We start from the raw sequence: 26,698 nt of genomic DNA, 5'->3' as shown, positions 1-26,698 counted from the left end.
TGGTACTACCTGGATGCAACAGAGGCCCTAAGGAGTCTAGCCTTTAGTAGCGCGCCTAATAAACGCCCTTCCACACCAAAGAAAGTATTCCCCATAATGAGTTTTGGATCAAAGATTCATCTATTTATTACTTATCAGTGTCAATAAGTTCTATCAGTTGGGTTTCGAAGCACTATCGATGGCAATGCTTGATGCGTCATACATATGGGACAAATAATGTCTCGTTACCAGTCGTCAGGCGTTGATTCGCTCTCCTACACCTTGAACATCAGTTGATGAACTGCTTGGTGTAGTTGGTCGCCTACATATTTAATCAATTCGGCTGTAATTCCATCGGCTCGTGACAACTTATGGTTTTTAAGCAGTTGGATTGCACGGACTGTTTCTTCTATACCTGGTGGTGGCAGTATTTGTTCGTTGTCTTCGGTTGGCGGGACCTCCAAATCGCCGATATTTTGGTTGTTAAGCAATTCATCAAAATACTCAACCTATCGCTCCAATATGCCCATTCTGTCGGAACTCAGATTTCCCTCTTTGTCTCGGCAGGATGAGCATCGTGTATAAGGCTTCATCCTGCTGACTTGTTGGTAAAACTTCCGTGCCTGGTGCGATTTCACCTTGTACTTTTCGAGTTCACAGACTTGTTGGTTCTCCCAGGCTTCTTTTTTCCGTTTGTGAAGTCGCTTCGTCGCTCAACGGAGTTCATGATAAGCCTCTGCGCGTGCCCGCGTTCTTTGAGAATGCAACATTACCCGGTATGCATATACGACAGAAAATAAGTCAATAGAAAATATATCAAACTTTGTATTTAACAAATCGTCGGAAGTTTTACCGATGACGAATTGATTTTGTTGAATAAAGGATTGAACTACTGGACTGGAACTAAGGACGATCGAGAAAAGGCAAGGTCTCTCGTTAAAAACATTATTCAACAATTCAGCAAAGGGACAAATAAACAAAACAATAAGGAAGAGCGGATCATTAAAAAACTAAAGCAGAAACTTTTTTTTTACTTCAAAGCAGATAAAGGTAAAAAACTGGTAGTACTAGACCAAACGACCTACGAAGACCGGGTACTCCAAAAATTAAATAACGGCAAGTTCTTCAATCTAAGAACAAATCCTCTACCAGAGTGGATTAAAAGAGTGGAGAGAACAATAAGGGAATGTGTTGATTTAGTCAAGAACATAGCTAGTGACACCGGCAGCCGACATTCATTACCATCACAAATCAATTATTTAAAGTCAAGAATCGGTATCGCCATATTCACGTGCACCCGAAATCATTTTCTAGTCCAAAGCCAATTCAAAACATTTTGTAGTTCAAAGCCAATCCAAAACTAGTCTAAAACCAACCCATGCAGCCGAAAGTCAGTGCAAAGCCAGCCAATAGAATAGGCAGTCATAACAACACAAATGACACTCACGTCGCCATCGGCTCGGCAACTTCCGCCGCCACTTGTGCTACGAAAAACGGTAATGCGAGCTGATACTTTAAAATGTGATGTCATATTACAAAACATTACCTATCCCAGATGTAATGTAACCATTACTTTCGTAATACGGCGATGTTAGGTAATGGGGTGGTATTGAGTGATGTAACATTTGGTAATATTCGGATAGCTCTCGGTGATGTTAATGTGATATTACTTTAGTGATATTATAGTACATATATCACCTACCCATCTGTAATGCAATGCATTGAGGTTTGCTCACAGCATTAGGATTGCGAGACTGTTTGGCTTCATATCCATTTTCAAGCCGCTTGGTTTTGAATACTTTTTTTCGTTTTAAACTCGAATAGTATTGCTTTTATTGCGGTTTGCGTTCGAATTTGGTTTTTAAGGTCCAACCCGGTGCAAATCCGCAGGGCTGAAGGTATGTGAATTTCAGATAATGAATGTGAAAAACCGATGTCTGTTCGCCTTCCCAAACTGGCTATCAAAGTGGCTGACAAGGGTGCGTCGATGTGCACTTCGGTGGACCTACACTTACGTACAGGCCTATCTGAATGAGTCGCGAATTTTTATAATCAGGTATTGCCCTCGTAGTATAGTATATCCCTTCTGGTTAGCGGCTGTAATTTTATCTAACATGAGCTTATTTATATCCTAGATATTTCTTAACTAGTAGTTTGCCGCTCCAATACTGTCATGAGTTGATCAATTCTTTGACAGTGGTAATTGTGTGAGTGTAATTAGCAACGCCAAATTGACCGGGGAGACGATTAGGTGTAACTAGTTTTTGAAGTGGATTTGGTGGTGTACGAGTGTTTTTATTGGCTTCAGTGTTCTATACCTTGTCCTATGACAATTGGCCACTACCGCTTTTTTAATTTTGTGATCTTTACATCCCCTCAGGCGTTTTCTCCAATATGAACCTACTATGTTCTACCGAAGAACATTTTATTCATTGAATTTGGACTCTACTACTGAAGGTTTGAACTTCCCTTGCCTTGGAGTACACAGTCAGAACTCAGTTAAAAAAAACGATTTATTCTACTTAGCTACTTACGATGATTACACGTCCCCCGCGCATCAGATTATCCCACATCCAACTTCCTCTTTTGAACATTAGAATATTTAATTATTCGCGGAACACAGGAGTCTTTACTGCTTTGAAGCACAATTTGTATGATACCTTGATTATTCACTGGTAACCATCGCTGCTGGGAATATAATATCCAAAAATAGTCCAATTTCAGCATCCAATATCCATAATCATATTTTGAGACCTTGTGAACAATTTGGATACAAAATGCTCAAAAGAATTGAAGTGAAAGCACAAACCCAATGAGGAGAAAAGAATTGTTTTCTTCGATTGCTGGAAATTGAAACTTTCAAGGATTTCTTTCCTTTTTTCAATCATCGTGAATCAAATCAACGAGACTGGATAGCAGTCTATTTACTGCTGGCAACTTAGTCGTGCATAAAAGATTATAAAGATTATGAAAAATTTGGATTATTTTCTTCGAAGCCTGGAGCTACGAGTACAAATGCTGATGAAGGAAAGGAACAAAAAAAAATTCTATTTTTCATATTTTATTCCAGTAAAAGGAAATGTCTTTATTTTTCCCAGACGGGCATTTCCTATCATATAAAACGCTTATAACTTGCTGCCATATTACGCCAAACAACATTTAATATGTATGAGCCTTTGTAAATGACCCGCTGGGGATGAGTATCCAATTATTTACTTAAGAGAAAATATGGAAAACTATGAGAGTAAAAAAAATATTATTTTTCCATCCACGAGGCCAGTAAAACATGTTTCGCCTATTCGCCTATTTGTACCGTCAATAAAAATCAAATAAAAGTTAATGGACGGACATTATATGTGTACCCGTTGGTCATGATTTCGTGAATGTTATTAATAATTCAAAATGTTTGTTGTTGAGGAAAATAGTTTATTTCAAATAAAGATTGTTCGAGTTGCGAACTAGTCTGAATTGCGAAGAAGAATGTATGGTAAAGCAGTGAGAGGATATGGCCCACAATTCACTGCATCGACCCCTTCATTGAAATGTATGGGTTTGATCAATTAGCTGAAAGGATATGATATAATATTTATCCTTTACCATTTAGCTACTACGCTTCCGCTGAAGTGATTTTGAAATAGGAGCGGATGAGAGGGAGGTTTATTTCCTCATTTTATTTCATTGACTGCTTCCATGCCCTTATTGGATCAGCCGTTAGAAATTATGACGAAATAACCACAGCAGGGGAACAACACTCTTGGTCTTTGTGCCTCCTAGATACCAAATCGTACCATGATTACCGATTTCGAAGCCATGCTGTCAATTACAAGAACAAGACTTTCTGGGCTGGATCATCCTCATCCATACGGATTAAGTGACCCGCCCACCGTAACCTATTGAGCCGGATTTTATCCACAAACGAACGATCATGGTATCGCTTATAGATTTCGTCGTCATATAGGCTACGGAATCGTTCATCTTCAAAAATCCTCGTCCATCGTCAAAAATTCTTCGGAGGATTCTTCTCCCGAACGCGGCCAAGAGTTCGCAATTCTTCTTGCTAAGAAGTCTCCGAGGAATACATGAGGACTGGCAAGATCGTTGCCTTATACAGTAAGAGTTTTGACCCTATGGTGAGACGTTTCGAGCGGAACAGTTTTTGTAAGCTGAAATAGGCTCTGTTGGCTGACAACAACCGTGCACGGATTTCATCATCGTAGCTGTTATCGGTTGTGATTTTCAATCCTCGATAGAAGAAATTATTAACGGTCTCAAAGTTGATTGGTTGGTTTTCGGTGCTGACGTTACCACCATATAATTTGTCTTGCGTTCATTGATGTGCAACCCAAGATCACACGCCGCCTGCTCGATCTGTGACTATGTATGTCTCGGGTGGTTCTTCCCATGATATCGTCAGTATAGGCCAGTAGTTGGGTGGACTTAAAGAGGATCGTACCTCTTGCATTTACCTCAGCATCACGGATCACTTTCTCGAGAGCCAGGTTAAAGAGGACGCATGATAGGGCATCCCCTTGTCGTAGACCGTTGTTGATGTCGAATGGTCTCGAGAGTGATCCTGCTACTTTTATCTGGCCTCGCACATTGGTCAGGGTCAGCCTAGTCAGTCTTATCAGTTTCGTCGGGATACCGAATTCTCTCATGGCTGTGTACAGTTTTACCCTGGCTATGCTATCATAGGCGGCCTTAAAGTCGATGCATAGATGGTGTCACTGTTGTCCATATTCCAACAGTTTTCCCATTGCTTGCCGTAGACAGAAAATCTGATCTGTTGCTGATTTGCCTGGACTGAAGCCTCTTTGATATGGGCCAATGATGTTCTGGGCGTATGGGGCTATCCGGCCTAGCAAGATAGCGGAGAATATCTTATAGATGGTACTCAGCAACCTGATACCTCTATAATTGCTGCACTGTGTGATATCTCCGTTTTTATGTATGAGACAGATAATGCCTCTTTGCTAATCGTCAGGCATTGATTCGCTGTCCCATACCTTGAGCATCAGTTGATGCACTACTTGGTGTAACTGGTCGCCTCCATATTTAATCAATTCAGCTGAAATTCCATCGGCTCCTGGCGGCTTATAATTTTTAAGCCGATGAATTGCACGGACTTTTTCTTCTATACTTGGTGGTGGCAGCATTTGTCCGTTGCCTTCAGTTGACGGGACCTCCAACACGTCGATGTTCTGGCTGTTTAGTAGTTCATCAGAGTGCTCAACCCATCGCTTCAATATTCCCTTTCTGTCGGAAATCAGATTTCGTTCTTTGTCTCGGCAGGATGAATATCGAGGTGTGTAAGGCTTCATCCTGCTGACTTGTTGGTAAAACTTGCGCGCCTGGTGCGGTCGCTCCCTGTACTTTTCGAGTTCACAGCTCAACTGATTCTGCCAGGCTTCCTTTTTCCGTCTGTGAAGTCGCTTCTCTGTCGCCGCAGTTCGTGATAAATCTCCGCGTTCTTTGAGAGTGCAACATTGCTCGGTACACAACATTCTTCTGTTCCATTGCTAGTCTACATTCATCGTCAAACCAGCCATTCCGACTTTCCTTGCCGCTGGGTCCCAGTATGTTTGTGGCCGTATCAATGATAACGTTCTTCAGGTGATTGTGAAGATCATTTGTTGATGATTCATCTCCAGGTTGACTGCGATTATTGCGGCATCCATTTCCCTCTTATTAGTGTTGCGGAGGGCTGTGTTCTGGATGACTTCAGTGTTAACTCTCATCTGGTTGTCACAGGGGATTCTAGGTAGTATGTCGAGAATTTAATTGAAAGTGGTCCCGTCTGGAGAGGCGCACGTTTGTTTGTAGACCGCTTTCCGCGCAAACCAGGTACTTCCAACAACCATTGCTAATTGAATAATCCGCAATCCATTATCATTTGTATTTTGATGTAAGCTCTGGGAGCCAACGTATCGCCTGAATACGGGCTCCTCCCTACTTGGCTGTTAAAATTCCAAAGTATGATTTTGATATCATATCTGGGACAGGTTTCGAGGGTTCGTTCTACTGCCTCGTAGAAGGTATTCTTCTCCGACTCTGCAGTCACCTCTGTAGGGGACGTTAATGAGGCTTACATTTCTAATTTTACCTCGCAAGCGCAGACTGCGTAGCCGTTCACTTATGTTTTCAAAGCCGCTAACAGCAGATTTCATTTTTTGTCTGACTAAGAAATCTACTCCGAGCACATGGTTTACTGGATGGCCACTATAATATATGGTGTAGCGGCTCTTCTCCAGGAAACCGGTCCCTGTCCAACACATCTCCTGTAGCGCTATTACATCGGCCCTATATTGGAACAGGGTATCGGCTAGCTCCTCAGCAGCTTCATCTCTGTACAGGGAGCGCACGTTCCATGAGAAAATGCGCAAATCGTTCTTCTTTTGTCGTTGCCGGGTTCGTCGTTGTGTAATCCGTCCAGTCCGAGGCTCCTGTTGTGGCTTCGTAACAAGTGGTTTTCCGTTTAAGGTTGTCAGCCCTACCCAACCCCCAACCTGGAAGACCAGTTGGTACAATTGTCCCGTTTTTAGGCGCGAGAGACTCGCCTTCATCTTTCTCCGTCTGCAGCTTTTCGTTAAGAAAGAGCTCCCAGCGGTCACCACATGGAGGAGGAGATAGGGTTTGATAGTAGAGCTGTTGGTGTTGGTTCTGCAGGCATTTCCCAGGTACCAATCCACGTTTTGCCCTGGGACCTATACTACCATTTGACCAATCAATCCTCCTGATAAAGATGGTGGTACACTTTATACCTAACTGCTTGATGACTTACTAGTTTTCTCAGTGAGTATTACATAAGACTGTAAGTTCTTACACTCTTCTTGCCCACTCCTGAAATGGGAGGGAAGTGTTTAGCACTTCAGATTCAAGCTATAAATCGCTTCTCCTTTTACACCGATAACCGGCCTTGGGCTCAGCTGCCACGTAGTTTTGCATATGAATATACATAATAATAATATTTTTATATTTAAATTATAAATTTCATCATTATTAATTAAAGGCAAATTATCGCTCATTCGGCACATTAAGATGAAATTTTATTCACAAACGTGAAAAATTAACCTTATCCGAACCGATTTAATGCTCGTTACGGACAATGTATGCAATTAAATGGTATTTACTCTTGCATCGACCCATTTTATGTAATCCAATAAATGGCACCATGAAACGGCTGATATGCTAACAAAGTGAATCAAATTGGGTAAAAAATTAAAACTGAGATAGTTTTCCGTAGAAACGGTATTATTTTTCATTTAATATTACCGCCCATATTTTTTGGGATTCAACTTCATTAAACTGTTGAGCTTATTCGAGTAGCTTTTTCTCGGGTAGAAACTCGGGACAATGCGCCAAACTAACTCTGCAACATTTTTGAGGATACCTTAAAGTATTTGAAATAATAAAAAACTTGTTTTTTCCTTTTCGCTGGTGTAGATATATTTATTCTTGCAAATACGGATATTTCGGGAACCACTTGTTCCCTTCATCAGTGCTAACAAATCAAGTCAAGTCAAGACTTGGGCAAGCATCCAAGCTGCAAAATCACACTTGCGATTTCATTCAGGGTGGAGGCAACGCATCAAACCGCCCCTAGGAGTACCCTCCAGCGCGGCCCCACCTGTTTAGAGAGTTTCGACAAACTTCCTTGTGTTCACTTTCGCGACGTTCCATGCACAGAAAGATTGCCGTCCAGTCAATCCAGTCCAGTCCAGTTCTCACCGCAATTTCCAGAATTCGTTTTCCTCTGGAGTCTGCGTGAGGCATGCCCCATTCAAGTGTCCTAGCATTGAAGTCACCCCCGACCAGGATCCGGCCATCTGTGCCTAAGATAGCGTCCTCCAAAGCATCAAGCCTCCGTCGAAAGTCCGGCATCGTCTCATTAGATAGACACTAAAAACGTTGTCTCTGAACACCGAATCCAGACAAAACCGTCCACTTGGCCTTGGGTAAGAACCCTAAGGAGGGTGCCATCCCGAACCCAGATGTCAGCGGTATCTAATATGTTAGGGTGCCATGAAACTGGTTCCTTGTTTTGGTACTGCTCACTGATGGGTACTAAACCAGCTTTGGTCTCCCCAGCGAACTGCGCTAGCAACTCGTGAGCGGTTGCACTCCGGTGCACATTGATTTGTAGGGTGCGAATCATGTTGACCGCGTCCTAGCTCTTTGCAATTCTGCTCTGAAAACTGTAGATCCCGTAGTGTACGTAGTGTACGTAGCAGCTTTCCTTTTCATTGCAGGTGTTCGCTTTATGGCCTGCCTGGCCGAATTTAAGGCATGTCGGGGACTTAACAGAAGAAGGTCCCCGACAGGTTGCAGATGTGTGCCCATAATCCAAGCATCTGTAACATTTAGTTGGGGCGGCCCGGATTCGTATCCTACACACTACTCAACCAATTCTTATTTTCCCGCTCTTTAGAAGCTTCCTCGCAGAGGTGATACTAATCCGGGCATTGGTTACCTCCAGATATTTGAGTTTGATGGCGTCTTCTACCTTGTTCTGTCCTGTGAGGCAGTCAAGGTCTCGGATTTCCAGAGAACACGTGAATTCCAGGCTAGAAACCAAAGCTTTTTCTCCCAGAAGCCCCTTGACTGCTTCACAGAACGTAACTTCCTTCATTTTACGAATGGAAGACTTTTTCGGGTTGAATCTTGTAACGGATTTCATTGAGAACTTCCGCAAAAGTCTTGCCTTCCGTCGGCTTAATAAGCAGAGCTGGCGGCCTAGTTCTCCTTCGTTTCCCCACCTTTTCTTTTGGTACTCCGTCCTTCGTGTCCGGCTCAATTTTAGGCAGAGGTTTTTCCAATGGCGCGACGTGTTGTTGTTTCTTGTTCCTCTTCATCTTCTTCTTTTGAGCCCTGAAGAGTGCCTGAGTGAAGTCTCCTTCAGATATCCCTTCCTCCTTTCGTTTTTTCCCCAGTTCGCTCTGCAATGGGCTGTCTGCGATAAGTTTGGTACTCGTAGTGTTTTCGACGGGAAGCGCGGAGCTCCTCCCGTTCCATTACGCCTTTTTCACCGCCTTGCCGACGTTTTTCTGGAAGAACGTCGCAGATCGCATGCGTTTCACAACTACCGTGCATTTCTTAATAACCCTTTCTTCTTCAGCTTGCGCCAGAGTAGTCCACAGACCTCCCACTCAGCTTATATTCGAAACCATTTGGTTAGTTTCGGCAGTTTCCATTGTGCCCCTTTTCGCAATTATAGCACTGTGTGGTATGGTCTGGGTTCCTGTCTTTCTCTCCTTCTGTGCGTCCCGATGTCTCGTCGGGTATTTCAGCCCTTGCTGCATCCTTTGCTGGGCGCTGGGGCGAGCAGCGCATTTTCGTACTGTGAATAAACGCAGCCAGCTCATTCTCCACTTCCACTATCTTCTCGTTTGATTTCTTTTTGTTCTCCATTTAAGTTGTTTACCAGCGCATCGTGTGCAAGGGACGGGCCGCAATAGTCAGGAGCGGGTATACCCTCGGGGACAAAGCTCCTTTGGTCTGATACGACCAGATTGTTCTATGATAGATTCACTTTACGCGGTAATTAATAAATGTATTTTCGAATACTGTAGTACCGCGAGAATGTTGAATGTTGCGACCTAATCCAGGCCTACTCCACCACGGAGAACACCGGTGGTGGCAACTGTCAATCGAGTTAACAACATTTGAAATAAATTTCGAATGTTGTTAACCCCGCTGCGCCACATTACTCCGCCCCCAGATGAATGATCACTGCAGGGACGCCAAAGCAAGGGATCCACTCTCTCGAGAGAGCTTCGGCACAAAATTGCGTCATAATGTCTTTCAGAGGTATTGCCTCAGCCCACCGCGTAAACCTGTCGATGATTGTAAGGCAATACTTGTAACCCTGCAAGTCTCGCAAAGGCCTACAATGTCGAGGTGTATGGTGTGGAACCGCTTGGTAGTGCGGGGAAATGAGCCCACTTCTTTTCTTACATGCCTGGTGACCTTACACTTCTGGCATGCGATGCACTCTCTGGCCCAGGAGTTGATGTCCTTATTCATGGAGGGCCAGAAGTATTTCTCAGTAACTAACCGATTTGTCGTCCTGATGCTTGGATCCGCTACGTCGTGAACCGCGTGGAACACTTCCTTGCGAAAGGTGGCCGACATGTATGGCCCAGGGTCCTTTTTCAGAGTATTCGCAGCAAAGAGAGAGGTTCGAGCTGAAGATGGGCAACTCCCGAAATTTGTATTTGGGGTTTGGATTTGAGGCTCTGAAGTACTGCGTCATCCTCCTGTGCCTTGGCGATAGCTGAGAAGTCGAGTGAGGTGGGGATGTTATCTTCAGAGACACGAGACAAAGCATCAGGAACTATGTTGTCCTTGCCGGACACGTGCTGTATGTCGGACGTGAACTGGCTTATAAAGCTCAGGTGTCGAAGCTGATGAGGGAACGCTTTGTCGTTGGTTTGTTTCAAAATATATGTGAGAGGCTTATAGTCCGTGAACACTGTGAGCGGTCTGCCTTCTAGGGAGAAACGGAAATACTTAATGCTCAAGTACGCGGCGAGCAGTTCTCGATCGTCGGTGCTGTAGTTCCGTTGAGCGGGGTTTTACTGTCTGGAGAAGAAGCTCAACGGCTGCCAGACTTGATTTAACCTTTGGTGAAGAGCAGCACCTACTGCGATGTCAGAGGCATCAACAAAAACGGCTAGGGGTGTATCTTGTCAAGGAAATGCCAAGAGTGTAGCATCAGCCAGTTGTTGTCGTGATTTATCAAACGCACGGACAGCCTCTTCAGACCACACAATCTCTCCTGTGTCCTTTGTTTTGGGGTCAGACAAGTATGCGTTCAAAACGGACTGGTTTTGGGCGGTCTTGGGCAGGGAACTACGATAGAAGTTTAGCATGCCCAAGAATCTCCGCATATCCTTCACAGTTTTCAGATGCGGAAAGCTTGTAATTGCTTGCACCTTGTCTAGGTTGGCCTGTATTCCGTCAGGGGAAATGCAGTGGCCGAGGAATCTGACCTGTGTTTGGAGAAACTTGTATTTATCAACGTTTAGGACTAAACCGGTCTCAAGGAGACGTTGAAAAATACACTCGAGATGGGCTAAGTTCTCAGACTCTGAGGAAGAAGCGACCAACACATCATCCAAATATACAAAACAGAGGTCGAGGTTTCGCAGGACCGAGTGAATGAACCTTTGAAAAGTTTGCGCCGCATTGTACAACCCGAAAGTCATCCGTATGAACTCGAAGAGTCCAAAGGGTGTGCATATTGCCGTCTTTGGAATGTCGAATTAACAACATTCGAATGTTGTCAACCCCACTGCGGCACACCCCTACCCCAATTCCCTGAGGGCTAACCTATGATTAGCTGATCCCGGAAGTTACGGACGAATGAGCGTACGCTCGGGGCAACGCGGTCAATTAAGACCGGTTCAATGGACACTACCCGGCCAAGGTCCCGAAGGGGCTGGCTCCTGATACACGCCACAACTACCACCTTGGCAGTGCTAGGCTCACATCATCCCATCGACGTCGACCGGAGACTCCCAGTGTGTCCCGGCGTATAACGGTCATTAGCAGTTCGCTCTTCACCAAGAAACTTTCTCGAGGCTTCTACCTAGGAAGCAGGTATTATGCCAGCTAGGGGGTCAGAACTACTTGCTCGGACACCTCGGGGACTGCCACTCCTCGTATCATAAGCGACCTGTTAAGGATCGTTGATGACCCCTGAGACAGCACAAGCTGGTATGTGGTGGACTCAAACTTGTACAGTAACTGCGATAGAACCTACCACTATATAACACATAAACCGCAAATCGTTTCACATTAGAATTTCAAATGTTCTCTTACGTAAATTTCCGATGATCAATTTTCATAATAAGCCAACTTGCGTTTTCCTAACACGTTTTTACATCCCATTCCATCATTATCTCTTACAGCCAGAATTATATCTCTGCACTCCCATCAAAGTCGACTACACAAAGAACTACTACATAAGTAAGTATCTATACATCACGTAAATATCTTTTTCAACTTTTTTCCTGTCCGATTCGATACTAATTCGAAACATATAATCACATTTTCAGTTGGATACGAGCCAAACGCTACCATGGATACAGCACATCACATGCTCCTGTACGGATGCGGTGAACCCGGTACCACGAAACCTGTCTGGTATGTGTCCTTCTCCAGATTCACCTAAACCGTCCTTGAGTCCATCGTTCCCTCAACTGAAACTTTTTATTACATTGATCAACTTTGAAACTAACTAAATTAGATTTTTTTATTTTTGACCTGTTTGCAGGAATTGCGGGGAGATGGCTAGCTCACAAAATTCAGACGGAGAAACAGCAACTCCTTGTGGTGAAAATAAACATTCCCAGGTAAGAAAATGTAGTTACTGCAGAATTAAGGGGAATGGGGGTGAATGAAAGGATACTGGCGAGGAGAAAAACGTGGTTTTATCCTACTTTAGGGATACATATTTCTGTCAACGGGAAATATACGAGTGTCCTGCATGAAAAATTTATGAAAATGTATACTGGGGTAGAGATCTCTACTTGGATATGATATGGATAGCGTATATACATTGCGTCCATTGCCTTCGTCCTAATGGCAATAGGGTGTATTGCATCTACCTAGCCTGAACAAGCAGATACACTCCCACGACTTTTGAAATTTACAGAATGTTCACTTGTAAATGTTTTCTGTTTTTCAGATTATTTATGCTTGGGCACGCGACGCTCCAAAATTAGAACTGCCCGAAGACGTGGGATTCAAAGTCGGCAAGGATTCGCCCATTAAATACATTGTGCTGCAAGTTCATTACGCCAGCATTGACAAATTCAAGGGTAAGTTTGCACGCGGTGGTAATAGAGCCTCGCCCACACAAGTGTTGCTCCAGTGAAATGGCAAAGAGCGTAGATGACCTGCATGATGACCCAGGACATTTTCATACAGTCATTTATGCTGTAGTTTCGAGCTAGATTGGTTAAGTTCGCCGTTTGGCTTCCGCACTGCTTTCTGTCTTGTGACAGAATAACCTTTTTATCTTTTCTTATCATCGTCGTCAACTATAATATCATACTTTTGTGTGTCATCACTCTCTGAAGCTGTTGCTTTTTCATTGCTGGCGCCCAGTGTAGGTTGATTGGCGGTAGTTAAAATGAAATGTGTAGCCAACCACCCCCATAAGACGGATTCACAACAATGTTGCTCGGAATGGGGGACAATTTCCCGTGATTGTGGGTGCTGGCTCTGTTTGTCCTTTCTAAGATGATATCCGAAAATCCGTAGGCGTTGAGGATATTTTTAGCATTGAACTGGAATGCTCAAGGGGGTGGTGGCGAAAATAAGCGTACATTCATGTGGAACAGCATGAAATCGTAGATTTATTGCTATGCGTGATAGCCACTCAGCCCACATATTACGTGCTGTTGAAAGTTGAATAAAATCTGAATTGAATGTGTTTTCTGTTGTTATTGTTTAGTTGACTAATTGGTTTGTTGTGCTTTTTTCAGATGGCGGAACGGACGACTCTGGAGTTTTCATCCACTATACCATGAAACCGTAAGTCTTTTATTATGATTTTGAATAAGAGTACATAATTTTCGGAAACTGGGGTCCAAATTGCGACCCAAATACTCCTTCCGCTCCACTTGAAAGTAATTTTCTTCTGACCCAGAGGAAGGGAGGGTATTTTCGTAAGTTGAAGCAAACTTGTTGTCATGGACTCTCTAACAAATGCTATTATAAAATTCAAAAGAATTCGTCATTGCAGTGTTCCATTGTGCAAACATTATGCATGCTTGCCGTCAGCAGATGAAACCTCCTGTTGATGCTACCATGTTAGTTCTCTGCATCCGACAGTCTGTTTGACGTCAATCCACGAAGCAGCCCTTCTTCCGCCTTCACTACTTCTGTTCACTATATATTTGCATACATTTTAATTAAAACTCTGTAGGATCATTGGAGCAACAAATTATGTTATTAGCGTCTCCTGGGGTATAGTCGCTTTTCCCAGTGCTCATGGAATCTACTTAAGTCCTTATGTGTGCTTTATATTCCCATTTAGGAAGGGACATGGTACCCTGCCAATATTATTCATAGGTATAAGCACACGTTCTAGGTATATTGTGATTTTCATCGACATCGTTTGCTCTTCCCTTTCTCTGTTGATAGCACTCAATAAGAAGATACATAGATACAAGCCTGGCAACAACATCTATAGGATAAAGATTGGATGGAACTTTTATTTTTATACCTGGGAAGGAAAAAGCGTGTATTATGTTTCGTTTTTTGTATGATAATAATAATATCATTAAAGTTGTAGGAGGGATGGTTTTTAATTTTATATTGAATGCGGGAACGATAGCAAAGTCAGGCACGTATTCAAAGTTTCCTCTAAAAAATGGAGAAGAGGACATTTAAATTTTGTTCAAAAGCTATTTAAACAGAAGCAATTTCTTGGAATTCGTCCTTAAGGTGGAGAGTTTGTGTCAAAGGAGGGAACAAGAGCATAATATTTATACAGATAATCGAGGTTCTATTGAGGTTTGTCATCAAATTACGAAGGAATCCATTAAAAGTTGCTCTGTAGGACTAAATCGTTCAGTTCTATAATTCTAAATTTAATAACATTAAAATTATGCTAACAAACGTAGGAGATCGGCAAAGTGCTATCTACTAATGTCACACAGTAAAGAATGACAATGTAAATTAAAGTATACGTGAAGACTAGCACATATTTTCAGCCAAAATCAATAGTAAAAAAACTAGCCATGTCCTCCTAAATATTTTCAATTAAACTGCAGAAATTTTTGAAACTTCAAAAATGTTTTTTTGTTGTTGTTGTTTTCTCCATGGCTTGGCCATATACATGCCATACTCGCTATTAACGAATGCATTCTTGGCGTTTGTCTCGGACTAATGCGAAACGTTAGTATATAAGTATTGCAGAAAACAGCTGATGCTGCCGGGATTATGGCTGTGAATGTAAGGAGAAGCTGGTTCGCGGAAGGAACTGCTGGAGGTTAACACGAGCTAATTGATAATATAAATACGACTTGCAGGTCTATGTAATGCCATATTGCATTGTTGATGGTCAGAAGACCATCCTTAGATGAAGGCGACCAAGAGGGAAGAGTTATCACAAAACCTAAAAAAAAATTACGAAATTGACCGTGAATGTTCGCCGGTAAATATTGGAGCTCCATCAAAGCGCTCCGTCAACACGCTTCAGTGTTAGCCAGGCTCGGGAATGTAGGGGAGGGGGGTCCTTTGCACTTCCATCCTTCACTTGTCTGTCATCTTCTCGAAAATTCGCGTGTTCTTGGCGGTGCGATCATTGTTCCTCCCGTCTCAGCTGTTTGGTGATATGCGGCCTCTGAGGGGCCCGGCCTTCTTTGACATCCTGTTACGTCGATATAATTTTTCTGGATATTCCAATCTGAAATGTCAAATTTGAATCTTCAGACTTTGGCCACGCTCTGCTTTGCCCCGCTACATGGCTGGGGAAATTGGTTTCTCGGAAAAAGAGAAGAAGGAGAAAAAAACAAAGGGGAAAGGTTTTTGTCGGATATTTTTTTTTTAACGTGAGAGAAAAGTGAAAAATTTCGTTTGACTTTTGTTACGAAAATTTCACAGAGCTTTCGCGCAAAAACCGCTTAAAGACATTTTCTTGGGCTTTATAACAGTGGAACCTTTTGATTTTTGTTCGATTTCGAAGGCAAAACGGGCTGAATTGTGTGGTGACGCGAAAGTCGACAAGAAGTCCGTGGGATCTCGCCCATGACGTCAACAAGAGAAGAAAAAGCATTTGAATTGCAAGCTGCGGTTTTGCTTCCGTAAGGCCAAACCAGGTCGATTACTAGTGTTTTCAGTCGCGAGGCTGACGGTGTAGAAACCACGCGTATTAGTCCTTTTTACGGCAATCCCCAGACTTGCCGTTTCCATCCCAAGTGTGGGGCTCGTGTGATTCGTAATTAAAGTTTATTGGGAATCACCACACTTCTGTCAAATCAATCATTGTTATGCATATCAGAATCATTGTTATGTATATCAGTTGGATCAGTTGGAACGTTCACGAAGGCTGATGTCAAAATCACACTTGGAGATTTCAAAAGTCAAGTAGGGATGGAGCCCGTATTCAGGCGATACGTCGGCTCCCATAAGTGAAAGTGGTCCGTCTGGAGACGCTCACACATGTTTATGGACCGCTTTCCGCGCAAACCAGGAACTTCTAACAACCATTTCGTGCGATACTGCTGGCAGAATAATCCGTAGTCCGTTCTAATTGGTATCCCTATGTAAGACGGGACCACTTTCAACCAATTTGACCACCTGACCATATAGGGGGGCCAATATAGGCTCGGATCATTATCTCGTTGTCATAGTCCTGCAAGCTCGAATTATAACAACACCTACAATCCCCTCTGACAATCAGGTGAGAGTGAATACTGAAGCCATTCACAACTCAGCCCTCCGTAACGCCTATAATGGGGAAATGGATACTGCAATAACTGCAGCCTGCAGATGTCCTGGAGATGAAATACAAACATATTTGGCCCCAGCCGCAAGAAAAGTCGGAACGGTTAGTTTGGCGATGAATGTAAGCTAGCTACGGAATGGAAGAATGCTGCATGCCGAGTAATGTTGGATTCTCAAAGAACGCAGGCCCGAGGAGCGACTTATCACGAACTCCGTTGAGCGGAGAAGTGACTTCACAGACGGAAAAAGGAAGCCTGGGGAACCAACACGTCTGTGCTCTCAAAAAGGGCAGGGAGCAACCGCATCAAGCGCGCAAGTTTTACCAACAAGTTAGGACGATGAAGCCTTATACACCTCGATGTTCATCCTGCCTAGTCAAAGAGGGAAATCTGATTTCCGAAATGGGCATATTGGAGCGATGGGTTAAGTATTTTGATGAACTGCTCAACAACCAAAATATCGGCGAGTTGGAGGTACCGCCAACTGAAGTCGACGAACAAATACTGCCACCACCAAGTATAGAAGAAACAGTCCGTGCAATCCGCGGGCTTAAAAACCATAAGTCACCAGAAGCCGATGGAATTACAAGCAATTTGGTTAAATAGGCAGACGACCAACTACTAATCAACTAATGGTCAAGGTGTGGGACAGCGAATCAATGCCTGACGAATGGCAAAGAGGCATTATCTGCCTCATACATAAAAGGGAGATATCACACAGTGCAGTAATTATAGAAGTATCACGTTGCTAGGTACCATCTATAAGATATTCTCCGCTAGGCCGGATAACCCCATACGCTCAGAATATCATTGACTCATACCAAAGAAGCGTCACTCCAGGCAAATCAGCAACAGACCAGATTTTCTGTCTGCGGCAAGCGATGGAAAAACTGTTGGAATATGGACATCAGTTGCACCATCTTTTCATCGACTTTAAATCCGCCTATAATAACATAGCCAGAGTAAAATTGTACACGGCCATGAGAGAATTCGGTATCCCGACAAAATTGATAAGACTGACTATGCTGACCTTGACCAATGTGCGAGGCCAGATAAAAGCAGCGGGGTCACTCTCATTCGACATCAACAACGGTCTACGACAATGGCATGCCCTATCGTGCATTCTCTTTAACCTGACCCTGGAGAAAGTGATTCGCAATGCAGACATAGATGCGAGAAGCACTATCCCCTTCAACTCCACCCAACTATTGGCCTATACTGACGATTTTGAATTATGGGAATAACAATCCGAAATATACAGTTTACCTTCATCCAGATCGAGAAGGCGGCCCGAAATCTTGGGCTGCACATTAATGAATGCAAGACGAAAACCAAAAGAACGAACAACATCGAATCGCACTGGTCAAACGAAAACAATGAAGATAGGAGACTACAAATTTTAGATCGTTGAAAATTTCACCTATCTAGGGTCGAAAATTACAACCGATAACAGCTATGACGATAAAGTCCGCGCACGGTTGTTGGCAGCCAACAGAGCCTATTTCAGTTTACAAAAACTATTTCGTTCGAAACGTCTCACCATAGGGTCAAAGCTCTTACTGTACAAGACAATGATCTTGCCAGTTCTTATGTATTCCTCGGAGATTTGGGTTCTTAGAAAAAAAACTGCGAACTCTTGGCCGCGTTCGAGAGAAGAATCCTCCGAAGATTTTTCCCTGGACGATTCCGCAGCCTACATAATGACGAAATCGATACCACGACCGTCTGGTTGTGGTTAAAATCCGGCTGAACAGGTTACGGTGGGCGGGTCACTTAATCCGTATGGATGAGGATAATCCAGCCCGGAAAGTCTATAAGAGCAATGTCTATGGTAGAAAAAGAAACCGAGGCAGACCCTGCCTGAGATGGAGCGATGGCGTAGGTCAGGCCGTCAGACAGCTTTTAGAAATATCGAATTGGTGGACCTCGACGCAACACCGGTGTCTGGAGTTCCTTATTAAAGCAGGCCTAGACCGGATTCCGGTTGTTCGCGCCGTTGATGATCTGTTGGTAACATTATCATTTGTTTTGTAGCACCGCATAATATTCTGCCAATGGTGCTCATGTAGAAGCGGCGTTTGTCAAGTAATATCTATAGAAGTTTAAAATCCCAAAGGATCGTCTGCACCGTATTCTGTACACTGTAAACTTATATATGCCGAAAAGTGATACAACAGTCGCTTTCGGGACATTTTCTTCGAACAACTGAATTTGTCGTTAATCGTGGAGTAGATCTTTTCGGGTTTTTCCAGACGAAAGTCTTCTGGGTCGCTCCAGCGTTGATGATGTGATCATGAATATCATGTGCGCTGATTACGCGGTCTAAATAAGGGTTGATTAAATTCGGAAATTCTTTCAGAATGGAATGATATTCGTAGGTTTCAGAAACGGGATGATATTAAACCTACCAAAAAAAAAAGTGGAATCTTAATAAGGCGACCTCCATAATAACTAAGAGATATCCGTAATACAAACAAGCCAAGTTACGCCACTTGACAAATTTAACACTTTGTTGACGTGAGTATTAACTGTAGAACCACTTGGCGTGTGTATTTGAAAAAGAGACGAACTAGGTTTTTTGAAGTGTAGCCATGGTATCACAGGGGTATGCGCCGATGTTAACCAGAAAATTGGAGACTGCCTTCTCATCTTCTTTGTATGGACGGGTTCCGATAGTCTTCCCTTTGCCTATTTGACTTATTGGCACGGCAACTCGCTTCCCTTCTGGGACGCATGTGACCGCGCGTAATCTGCGCTAAGAACTTGTTAGTGTATCTCAGAATATTCATTGCAATGTAATACGTTTTATATATGACGTTCCGGGGTGCAGTAACTTGTTAATTATACTATGATTTCCACAAAACTTTCCATCATTATACTGACCATTATCGACTACATTGCTGCAAAACTTTACACAAAACCTTAACTACTGACATACATATATAATTACATTGCATATTAATATTTAGAATATATTTACACTTATATTTTAACAACAAGTATACATTTGTATTTTCCAGGCTAACGAATTTAGCTGGAGTACTTCTACTGGGCACAGCTGGTGCCATACCTCCAATGGCAACAGAGCATATGGAAACAGCATGTGAAATCAATGAGCGCAAAACAATATATCCATTCGCGTATCGAACACATACTCACGGTTTAGGAAAGGTTGTGGCTGGATATCGAGTAAGACAGGATGAGCATGGACGTGATGTTTGGACGCAATTGGGTAAACGAGATCCTCTGACTCCGCAAATGTTCTATCCAACAGAAAACACAGAACCGATTGTCTACGGTGATCAGTTGGCTTCAAGGTGTACTATGAAAAGTAATCGACATCGATACACATTTACAGGGTAAGTTAGTCCTTGTCCTATCTACAGGAAGCATATTTTTGAACCATAGTAGATAGTTTAATAATATATGAAAAACTCTGGGATAATATTTTTGGGGTCTACGGGGGATAAGTTCTTCGAATCGTTGTACTTTTTAAGCAAGGTTTCAGCATTTCAGAAATGGACCTAACATTTTTAAAAATACGGAATTTTACACAAAAATCATCGCACTTCGATTTCCTTACAATTAACTGTCTTTGGATATAAAGCCAAAAATTATCTGGAAGTAAAGCGTTGGGGACGATTACGCACGGAAGCTCGACAAATGCTTCGAAGGCTGGTGAAGATCCTTTGAGAACAATGCCAAAATGTGAGTATAGTGTACCGAGTTACCCCAAAAGCAACTGCCAGCAATATATGACTTGCGGTTTCGTCTAAGGTAGAGGCAACTCATCAGACGCTGCCTCACTTCTGCCCTGGGAGCAGCGTGACTGAAGGGGTTACAAGTTGGCATTTGCTCAATTATATTAAAACATAACATGTTTATGAGTTACAATGAACACAAAAACAGGCTTGTAAGGCCTCAGAGGTGAGGCAGCGTCTGATGAGTTGTCTCTGCCCTGGACGAAACCGAAGTCATATTTTGCGCAACTTGGGTGCTTCAAGGATGAGGGTTCCGCGGACCACAACCGAGGAAGTATTTTGCTTTCCAACTGATCCGGTCCGCTATTAAGTGGATGGCAGACTTAGGAATCCCTCGATTCTCAAACAAAATTCTAACTGCCAGCAAATCAGAACACCCGCCTGCAAGTAGACTTGTTACATTTTAAGTGACCGTGGAGTTGGTAGAAGAGGATGTTCTGGGAAAAGGAAATTTGTTTAGAAAGCCAATGACGAGTTTTGGATTGGGATTGGAACACTGACCACTTCGGTAATAGATTATGGAATATCGATTTAGAGCCTAAAATGGTCCTTCCCTGTTCAGGATACGAGTTCTTAGAAAAGTTACTGCGCAGGCCAATAAGTATAAAATAAGTGTCATCGTTCCAATCCAGGAAATTGAATTGTCAAGGAACACTTGACTCTCGAATGCAAACAAAGCAAAGTTTTTGAACTGTTGGTTCCTAAATAGATATACCCAACCTAAGAAAAGGACGTCGATATAAAAATCGAATTTTCAGCCATCTAGAAACATTATTCGACTCACTAGCTTTCAACGTAATAAACAATTTCCAGGGTGACTTCCGCATGAAAGTTCTAAAGTAAACTACAAGCGAACATGGTCTCCATGATAATATGGACAGAAGCTCATTTTCGTGCAAGTGGAATTTTATAATTGCATCCATATCCCGCATTGAATCACGAATAAAGGAACGTTCTCTTCTCTAGATAAAAGGCAATACGGTTAAATCGACCATCCCCTCATTGAAAATTGGCAGCCAATGACATGCTCAACATGGGTTCATACCAAGGTACCAAATGTAACAGCAACCATTATCTCAGCACGAGCGAACTAGTATCATGGGGGAGAAGTAGAAGGACCTTCAAAATGGAGTAAGCACAAGCGAAAGGAAGTCTTCTTAGGAACATGCAAAAAACAAAGAATAGATGGACTCATTGCTTGGAGGAACTTCTCAACGCCATAACTTTAAGGCAAGAGGAAACCAAGGATGTGTTGGAAATGCTTAGAAGCTGCAGAACACCGGGGTTGGAAGTTTGGTCAAGCAAGGGAATGTACAAGGCTAATTGACGCGAAACTTCAGGATAGATCATAGCTTTAAATAAGGCTAGCCCGAAAATTGGTCAACCCTGCTGTGGATAGTGCAGAAAATGGGAGACGATTTGGGTACCATATTCAAAAAAACGATTCAAATAATATGCCAAAGAATCGTTGTTGGAACTAAATAATGGAGCAAGGATAGTTGGTCCAAGAATGCACGAGAATGAGGCAAAAACAAAGTATAGTATTGGACGACTACAACATTCAAAAAGTTAACAGTTTGGTTTATCTGGGCTCCTTGGTAATGAAATACGTGGATCACTTTAGCGAATATGGTCTATTACCACACACACAGGAGCACGAAATTGCCAATATAAAAGGTAATAATTCGGGGTGTTTGCGATAAAGATTACGAGATGGTCAAAATGACCATCCTGCTAAGCCGAAGCTATCTAAAAGGACATAGCTGTCGATAAGAACATTACCGAAACTTTGAAGACCGAGGTGAAAAATTTTTTGATACAGCGTTGTCTAAATGTTTATAGTCAATATGGAAAACAAAATAAACATTGCGAAACATTAACAGGAATGGAGAATTTTTGTGTGTAATCTGACCGAAAATCTGAGGAAGGTTAAATCCCTTCGGTACTGTATGAACTTGGAGAAAAGGTTAGCCGAATCAGACTCTCCCAAAAAGGAGATGTTATTCTGGAACTGACTCCCAGAAATTTCCTGTGTACGGTGGGGGAAGTCTCTAGGGGAATGGGTCATTAATGTAAAGATGGTGGCGAAATTATGACGAAGGAAGATATCAGCGAAGTCCAGTCGGAGAGCAGGTATCCCTGAAGCGCCGTTCCAGATGACTACGATAGACCGAAAAGATGCAGAAAATGCGGAGGAAAAGGTCACATATTTAAGGAGCGCACAGTCGAACCTGAACGTATGCTCTGTAGAGGACAGCAGTTGGCTAGTATTTAGGAGAGCCGTGGATGCAAAAAAGAAATGAAGTTGGTACAAATTAACCCCAACCACTGTAAAGCAGTGCGGAATCTACTCTAATAGACCATCTATGAGAACGAGCCCTAATCAGCCTGAAAAGCCGGCAATATGCGCTCATAGAAATCAAGTCATTAAAGAAATGATGGAATCTTAGAAAGTCGACTTTGATCGGGCAAAAATTGCTGACATTTACATATGTCATTACTGTTATACCCTACAGAGAGCGACGACGAGAAAATAGGAGGAAATGGTAGGTGGCTTGGTCGAAACATGAAAATGAAGTACTAATGCTAAGAGCCGTGTTCTGGTCGACGCTTTCGCAGAGTTACACCTCGGAAATGCACCCACTTTCCGAGGGACTCAACACTGGATTTGACATATGTATGTGAGTAGCACATTAGCAAGGAGAATGGTCTGGTTTGCTAGTGATCACTATCCCCATAACAACCATCAGGCAATATCTTCTTTAGATCAAGAGTGGGCCATGCGGCTGTATGCGTTAACACGAATGGGAAATCAGGATTGGCCTTTGGAAGAACTTGAAGCAGGCAGGCCGGATTTCGGCATGAAATGGGAGGCAAACGTGAACTCCCGAGGGATGCTTAAGTGGGCTATAAGCAACGACGAACGGAAATATTTTAAAGAACTTTGCGCGGTGGCAGACCTAACCCCTTGAGGGTCATTTATGACAGACTTTGAATTATCATAGAATATAAAGATGGTCCATTCAAGCGATGATTTGGTTTTCGCCGAACTTAAAAGATAAAAAGTTATCTCTCCAAAAGGACGCTTTTGTAGAATACAGATGACGAACCTAATCAATACGCCATTACGAGAGGAGGACCATAGGGGTCAGTGTTTGGTCCTCCCCTGTGGAATGTGGTGTGGAAAGGGATTCTTGTCTTTCATATGTAGAAGGTAGCTAGGATAGTCGGTTTTGCAGGTAATTTAGCTATGGTCATCGTCACGAAGCAACTTGAAGATGTTATACGCAAATGAAACCATCATGAAGCACCATAGGAACGTAGCTGCAGATGTTCGAGCTTCAGCTAGCGGAACAAAGCACAGAGTTGATCTTAATCACCAACAGTATCACTTGAGAGCCGGTTATCAAGTATCTAGAAGTGACGATTGACACGAAGATAAATTTCAAGGGACATCTGGACTATGCCTGTGAGAAAGTAGTAAATACTAGTGTATCGCTTATACTATGCCTAACATTGGCCGCTCAAGATAATGCCGAAGATTACCTGCGGTCAGAGTGGTTGGCTCTATCCTATTACAAGTAACATCGATCTGAGAAGAAGGATTGTGACAGAAATCGAAGGAGGGAAAACATGACCTACCGCTCACTGAAATTGATTGTGTTCAGTACGTACAGGACAACTCTAGGCGAGGCAGATTGTTTTATTGCAGTGGTTCAGTCGCGCTGTCTGTATGAGAAAAGAAGAATGAATTTTCTTAAAAAGGATACGGAATAGAGTAAAATTATAAGGCAGGGGACACTGGAAAAGTGATAACAACGGTGTGCTAATTCGCAGAGGGGTCACTAGACCCAAATGCCGATTCCCTGTTTTGAATAGTAAATTCAGTGACGACGTGGCGTAAATAACTACTATCTGACCTAGTTCCTGATAGAAAATAGTGGTTACAGAAAGTATCTGTATCGATTCGAGTTAGATGGTTCTCCGTTTTGTCCTGTATATGATTGCAATCCTGAGGACCCAGATCATATCTGCAAGTCCACCTAAGCCCGCAAAATATTGTCGTGGAAATATTGAAGACAGAGCAAAGCTGGTGCATAGTGAGGAGGATTCAGATGGAACCTGATAAAGTAGGGCGCGCACGGAAAGCGCGAAGAGCGGAAGGCTTGGTCACTTGAGACGCAGTCCTCCTCGCGAAGTAATGCTTGCGGTGATTTCGTGGGGAAGGTAGAAAGAGAAAGTGGTAGTGGTCTTAGTGGGAGAGAACCCCATTTGGTTTTGTCGTATGTCCTGTGCTCGAACAGTAAATGTTTTGTCTGATGCATTTCCTGAACATAGAAATATAGTGTTTCTTTCCTTTTTGTAGGTAGATGTGCGTTGAAATATTATTGTATTTAATGCCTTGAATTTATATGAAAAATAATAATTTTTGATTATTTTTTCCATTCCAGACCTACGAACGAGGACGAAATGTGCAATTTCTACTTAATGTATTACGTCAAAGAGGGAGAACCATTGGATATGAAATATTGCTTTAGCCAAGGACCTCCGGCCTATTACTGGCGAAATCCTGATGTTGGATTGAACAACATTCCAGACAAGGAAGCAAGCCTTTTGTAAAATGTTTATCTATCAGGGAAAAAATCGACCATTATTGTAGTAAATTATAACTACTAAAAAGTGGAACGTAAATTCAGGCATAAAACGAAAATATTTCTTCCAAAAAATTATGGTTATATTTGTCAATTGGATAATGAAGAGTTTGGTATCAGTCAATGGAATGAATTTTATTTTAAATAAGAGTATAAAAAATTTTGATATAGATCCAAGCTCATTCCTGTTGCGTAGAATATGGGGAAAGTATTTTTAACCCGAAAAAAAAACTGTAAAAGTTCCTTTTATTTAGCTGATGTTCCAGCCCCGCTTTGAGCTCAGTCATTACAATTTTTTTCCAAACATGAAATATTCAAATGTAATATTTTTGGAAGAATATAAAAAGATACAATTCAAATGGGAAATAATGATACCTGTAATTATTATATAACGGAAACTTCCTTAAATATCAGAAAAAAACCTCCAAAGCATACGCATATCTACCATATACATACCTTAACTACAATCTACTAATTATTGAAACTATTTGCTGTGAAACTATATGTGTAATATATCCTGGAAAAAGGTCCATATTTTAAGTTTTACAATCAGAATTGTTTGTCTGTCTATATAAACTTTAAATCGCTGTTAGTAACTTTAAATTCTATGTTTTATTGAGAATTGTGCAATTTAGAGAATGATATGCGTGTTTAGTGAAAATTTTAATAAACAACTAAATATGGATGAATATGAATATGGTAGTAAAGGTAATTAGAAGCACAACAATTTATATATTACTCTTAAAATTGTCTTAAATATTCAATTGTCCAGATACGGTACTGAGATACATTTTTCCAAAACATACACTATTATTTTACAGAAAATTTATGATTCTATTACATAAAAGGAAAAGTAGAATGAACAATACGAACATTGAAAGAAAATAGAATACATAAAATTAATAAAACTCAAGAATCTCTAAAGCTTTAAACTGGAAAATTATATCATCAAAGTAGAACAATAGAAAAAAGTAGCTAAACGAATTGAAATATATTTACAAAATATTTTATGGATTGAGCAGATGATTATGAAGGGTTCATAAGTATTCTGAGAGTAGTCAATTTAAGTTATACAAATGAACGATGCATGTGATTTACTTTTATCTTTAAACTGATTTTGGATCTTTTTTTACCGGCTGCTTATCGGTTTTTACAATTTTCTTGTTCTATTCTAAAGTCGAATATTTTATTAACTTAAATTGAATTTTTCTGATATATTATACATTTATTTTTGAATAAATATATTTATTTGCAATTATTTTGTTTTATTTTAATTGTGCAATTCTTACTTTCTTTTTCCTCGAAAAAAAAAGTGGATCAACGAATGTTAAAACAGAAGCTTCGTTATCAAAACTTATTTGTACTTTAAAATATCACCTAAAACTGAATGAAACAACAGTTGTCAGAGGATAGCTCTTAAATAATTGTTTTATTTTAGTTCCTTTTCATGATTTTCTCTTAAAATTTAGGGAAAATTGATAACGATCAAGAAAATGGACTTAAAAATGTAAAGGAGTGCTGAATTCCAAAGTTAGGAAGCCCGCATCTATAAAAAACATGATGGCATTTTCCATAGTCTCCATTTCATTTCATATCTTCTCCTCTTGAACGAATCGAACACCACTTTTTATGAGAATAGGGGCATATAAGATAGAAAACAAACAATGAGAAGTATTAGAATGACATTCGGAAAAATGGATCCCAAAGCTATTCTTTCCTTGCACAACTTTTCTAGTTCCTATCTCATGCCTTGCTTTCAAAGTCAGCAGTAATTGATGGTTATTAATTGGCATTTACTATATTGTCTATATTTTGTGTCATTTGGCATTTTTGTTCCGAATATTTA

General features: G+C 41.7%; 1 protein-coding gene across 1 annotated transcript in view; it reads left to right on the top strand.

Moving 5' to 3' along the window:
* The window catches only part of LOC119654446 (peptidylglycine alpha-hydroxylating monooxygenase), a 39,053-nt gene extending 12,946 nt beyond the window's left edge, over window positions 1–26,107 (top strand). The window contains exons 2-8 of the mRNA XM_038059852.1: window positions 11,892–11,949; window positions 12,039–12,126; window positions 12,257–12,335; window positions 12,671–12,803; window positions 13,473–13,521; window positions 19,460–19,798; window positions 24,652–26,107. Of these exons, the coding sequence (XP_037915780.1) occupies window positions 11,892–11,949; window positions 12,039–12,126; window positions 12,257–12,335; window positions 12,671–12,803; window positions 13,473–13,521; window positions 19,460–19,798; window positions 24,652–24,820 (915 nt within the window). The 3' untranslated portion in view covers window positions 24,821–26,107. The remainder of the gene's footprint in view (window positions 1–11,891; window positions 11,950–12,038; window positions 12,127–12,256; window positions 12,336–12,670; window positions 12,804–13,472; window positions 13,522–19,459; window positions 19,799–24,651) is intronic.
* The last annotated feature ends 591 nt before the right edge of the window (window positions 26,108–26,698 follow it).

This window comes from Hermetia illucens, chromosome 1 (genome assembly GCF_905115235.1).
Source record: "Hermetia illucens chromosome 1, iHerIll2.2.curated.20191125, whole genome shotgun sequence".
Classification (NCBI taxonomy): domain Eukaryota; kingdom Metazoa; phylum Arthropoda; class Insecta; order Diptera; family Stratiomyidae; genus Hermetia; species Hermetia illucens.
Note: the sequence above shows the minus strand (reverse complement) of the source record. Positions and strands in the feature narration are given on the sequence as shown.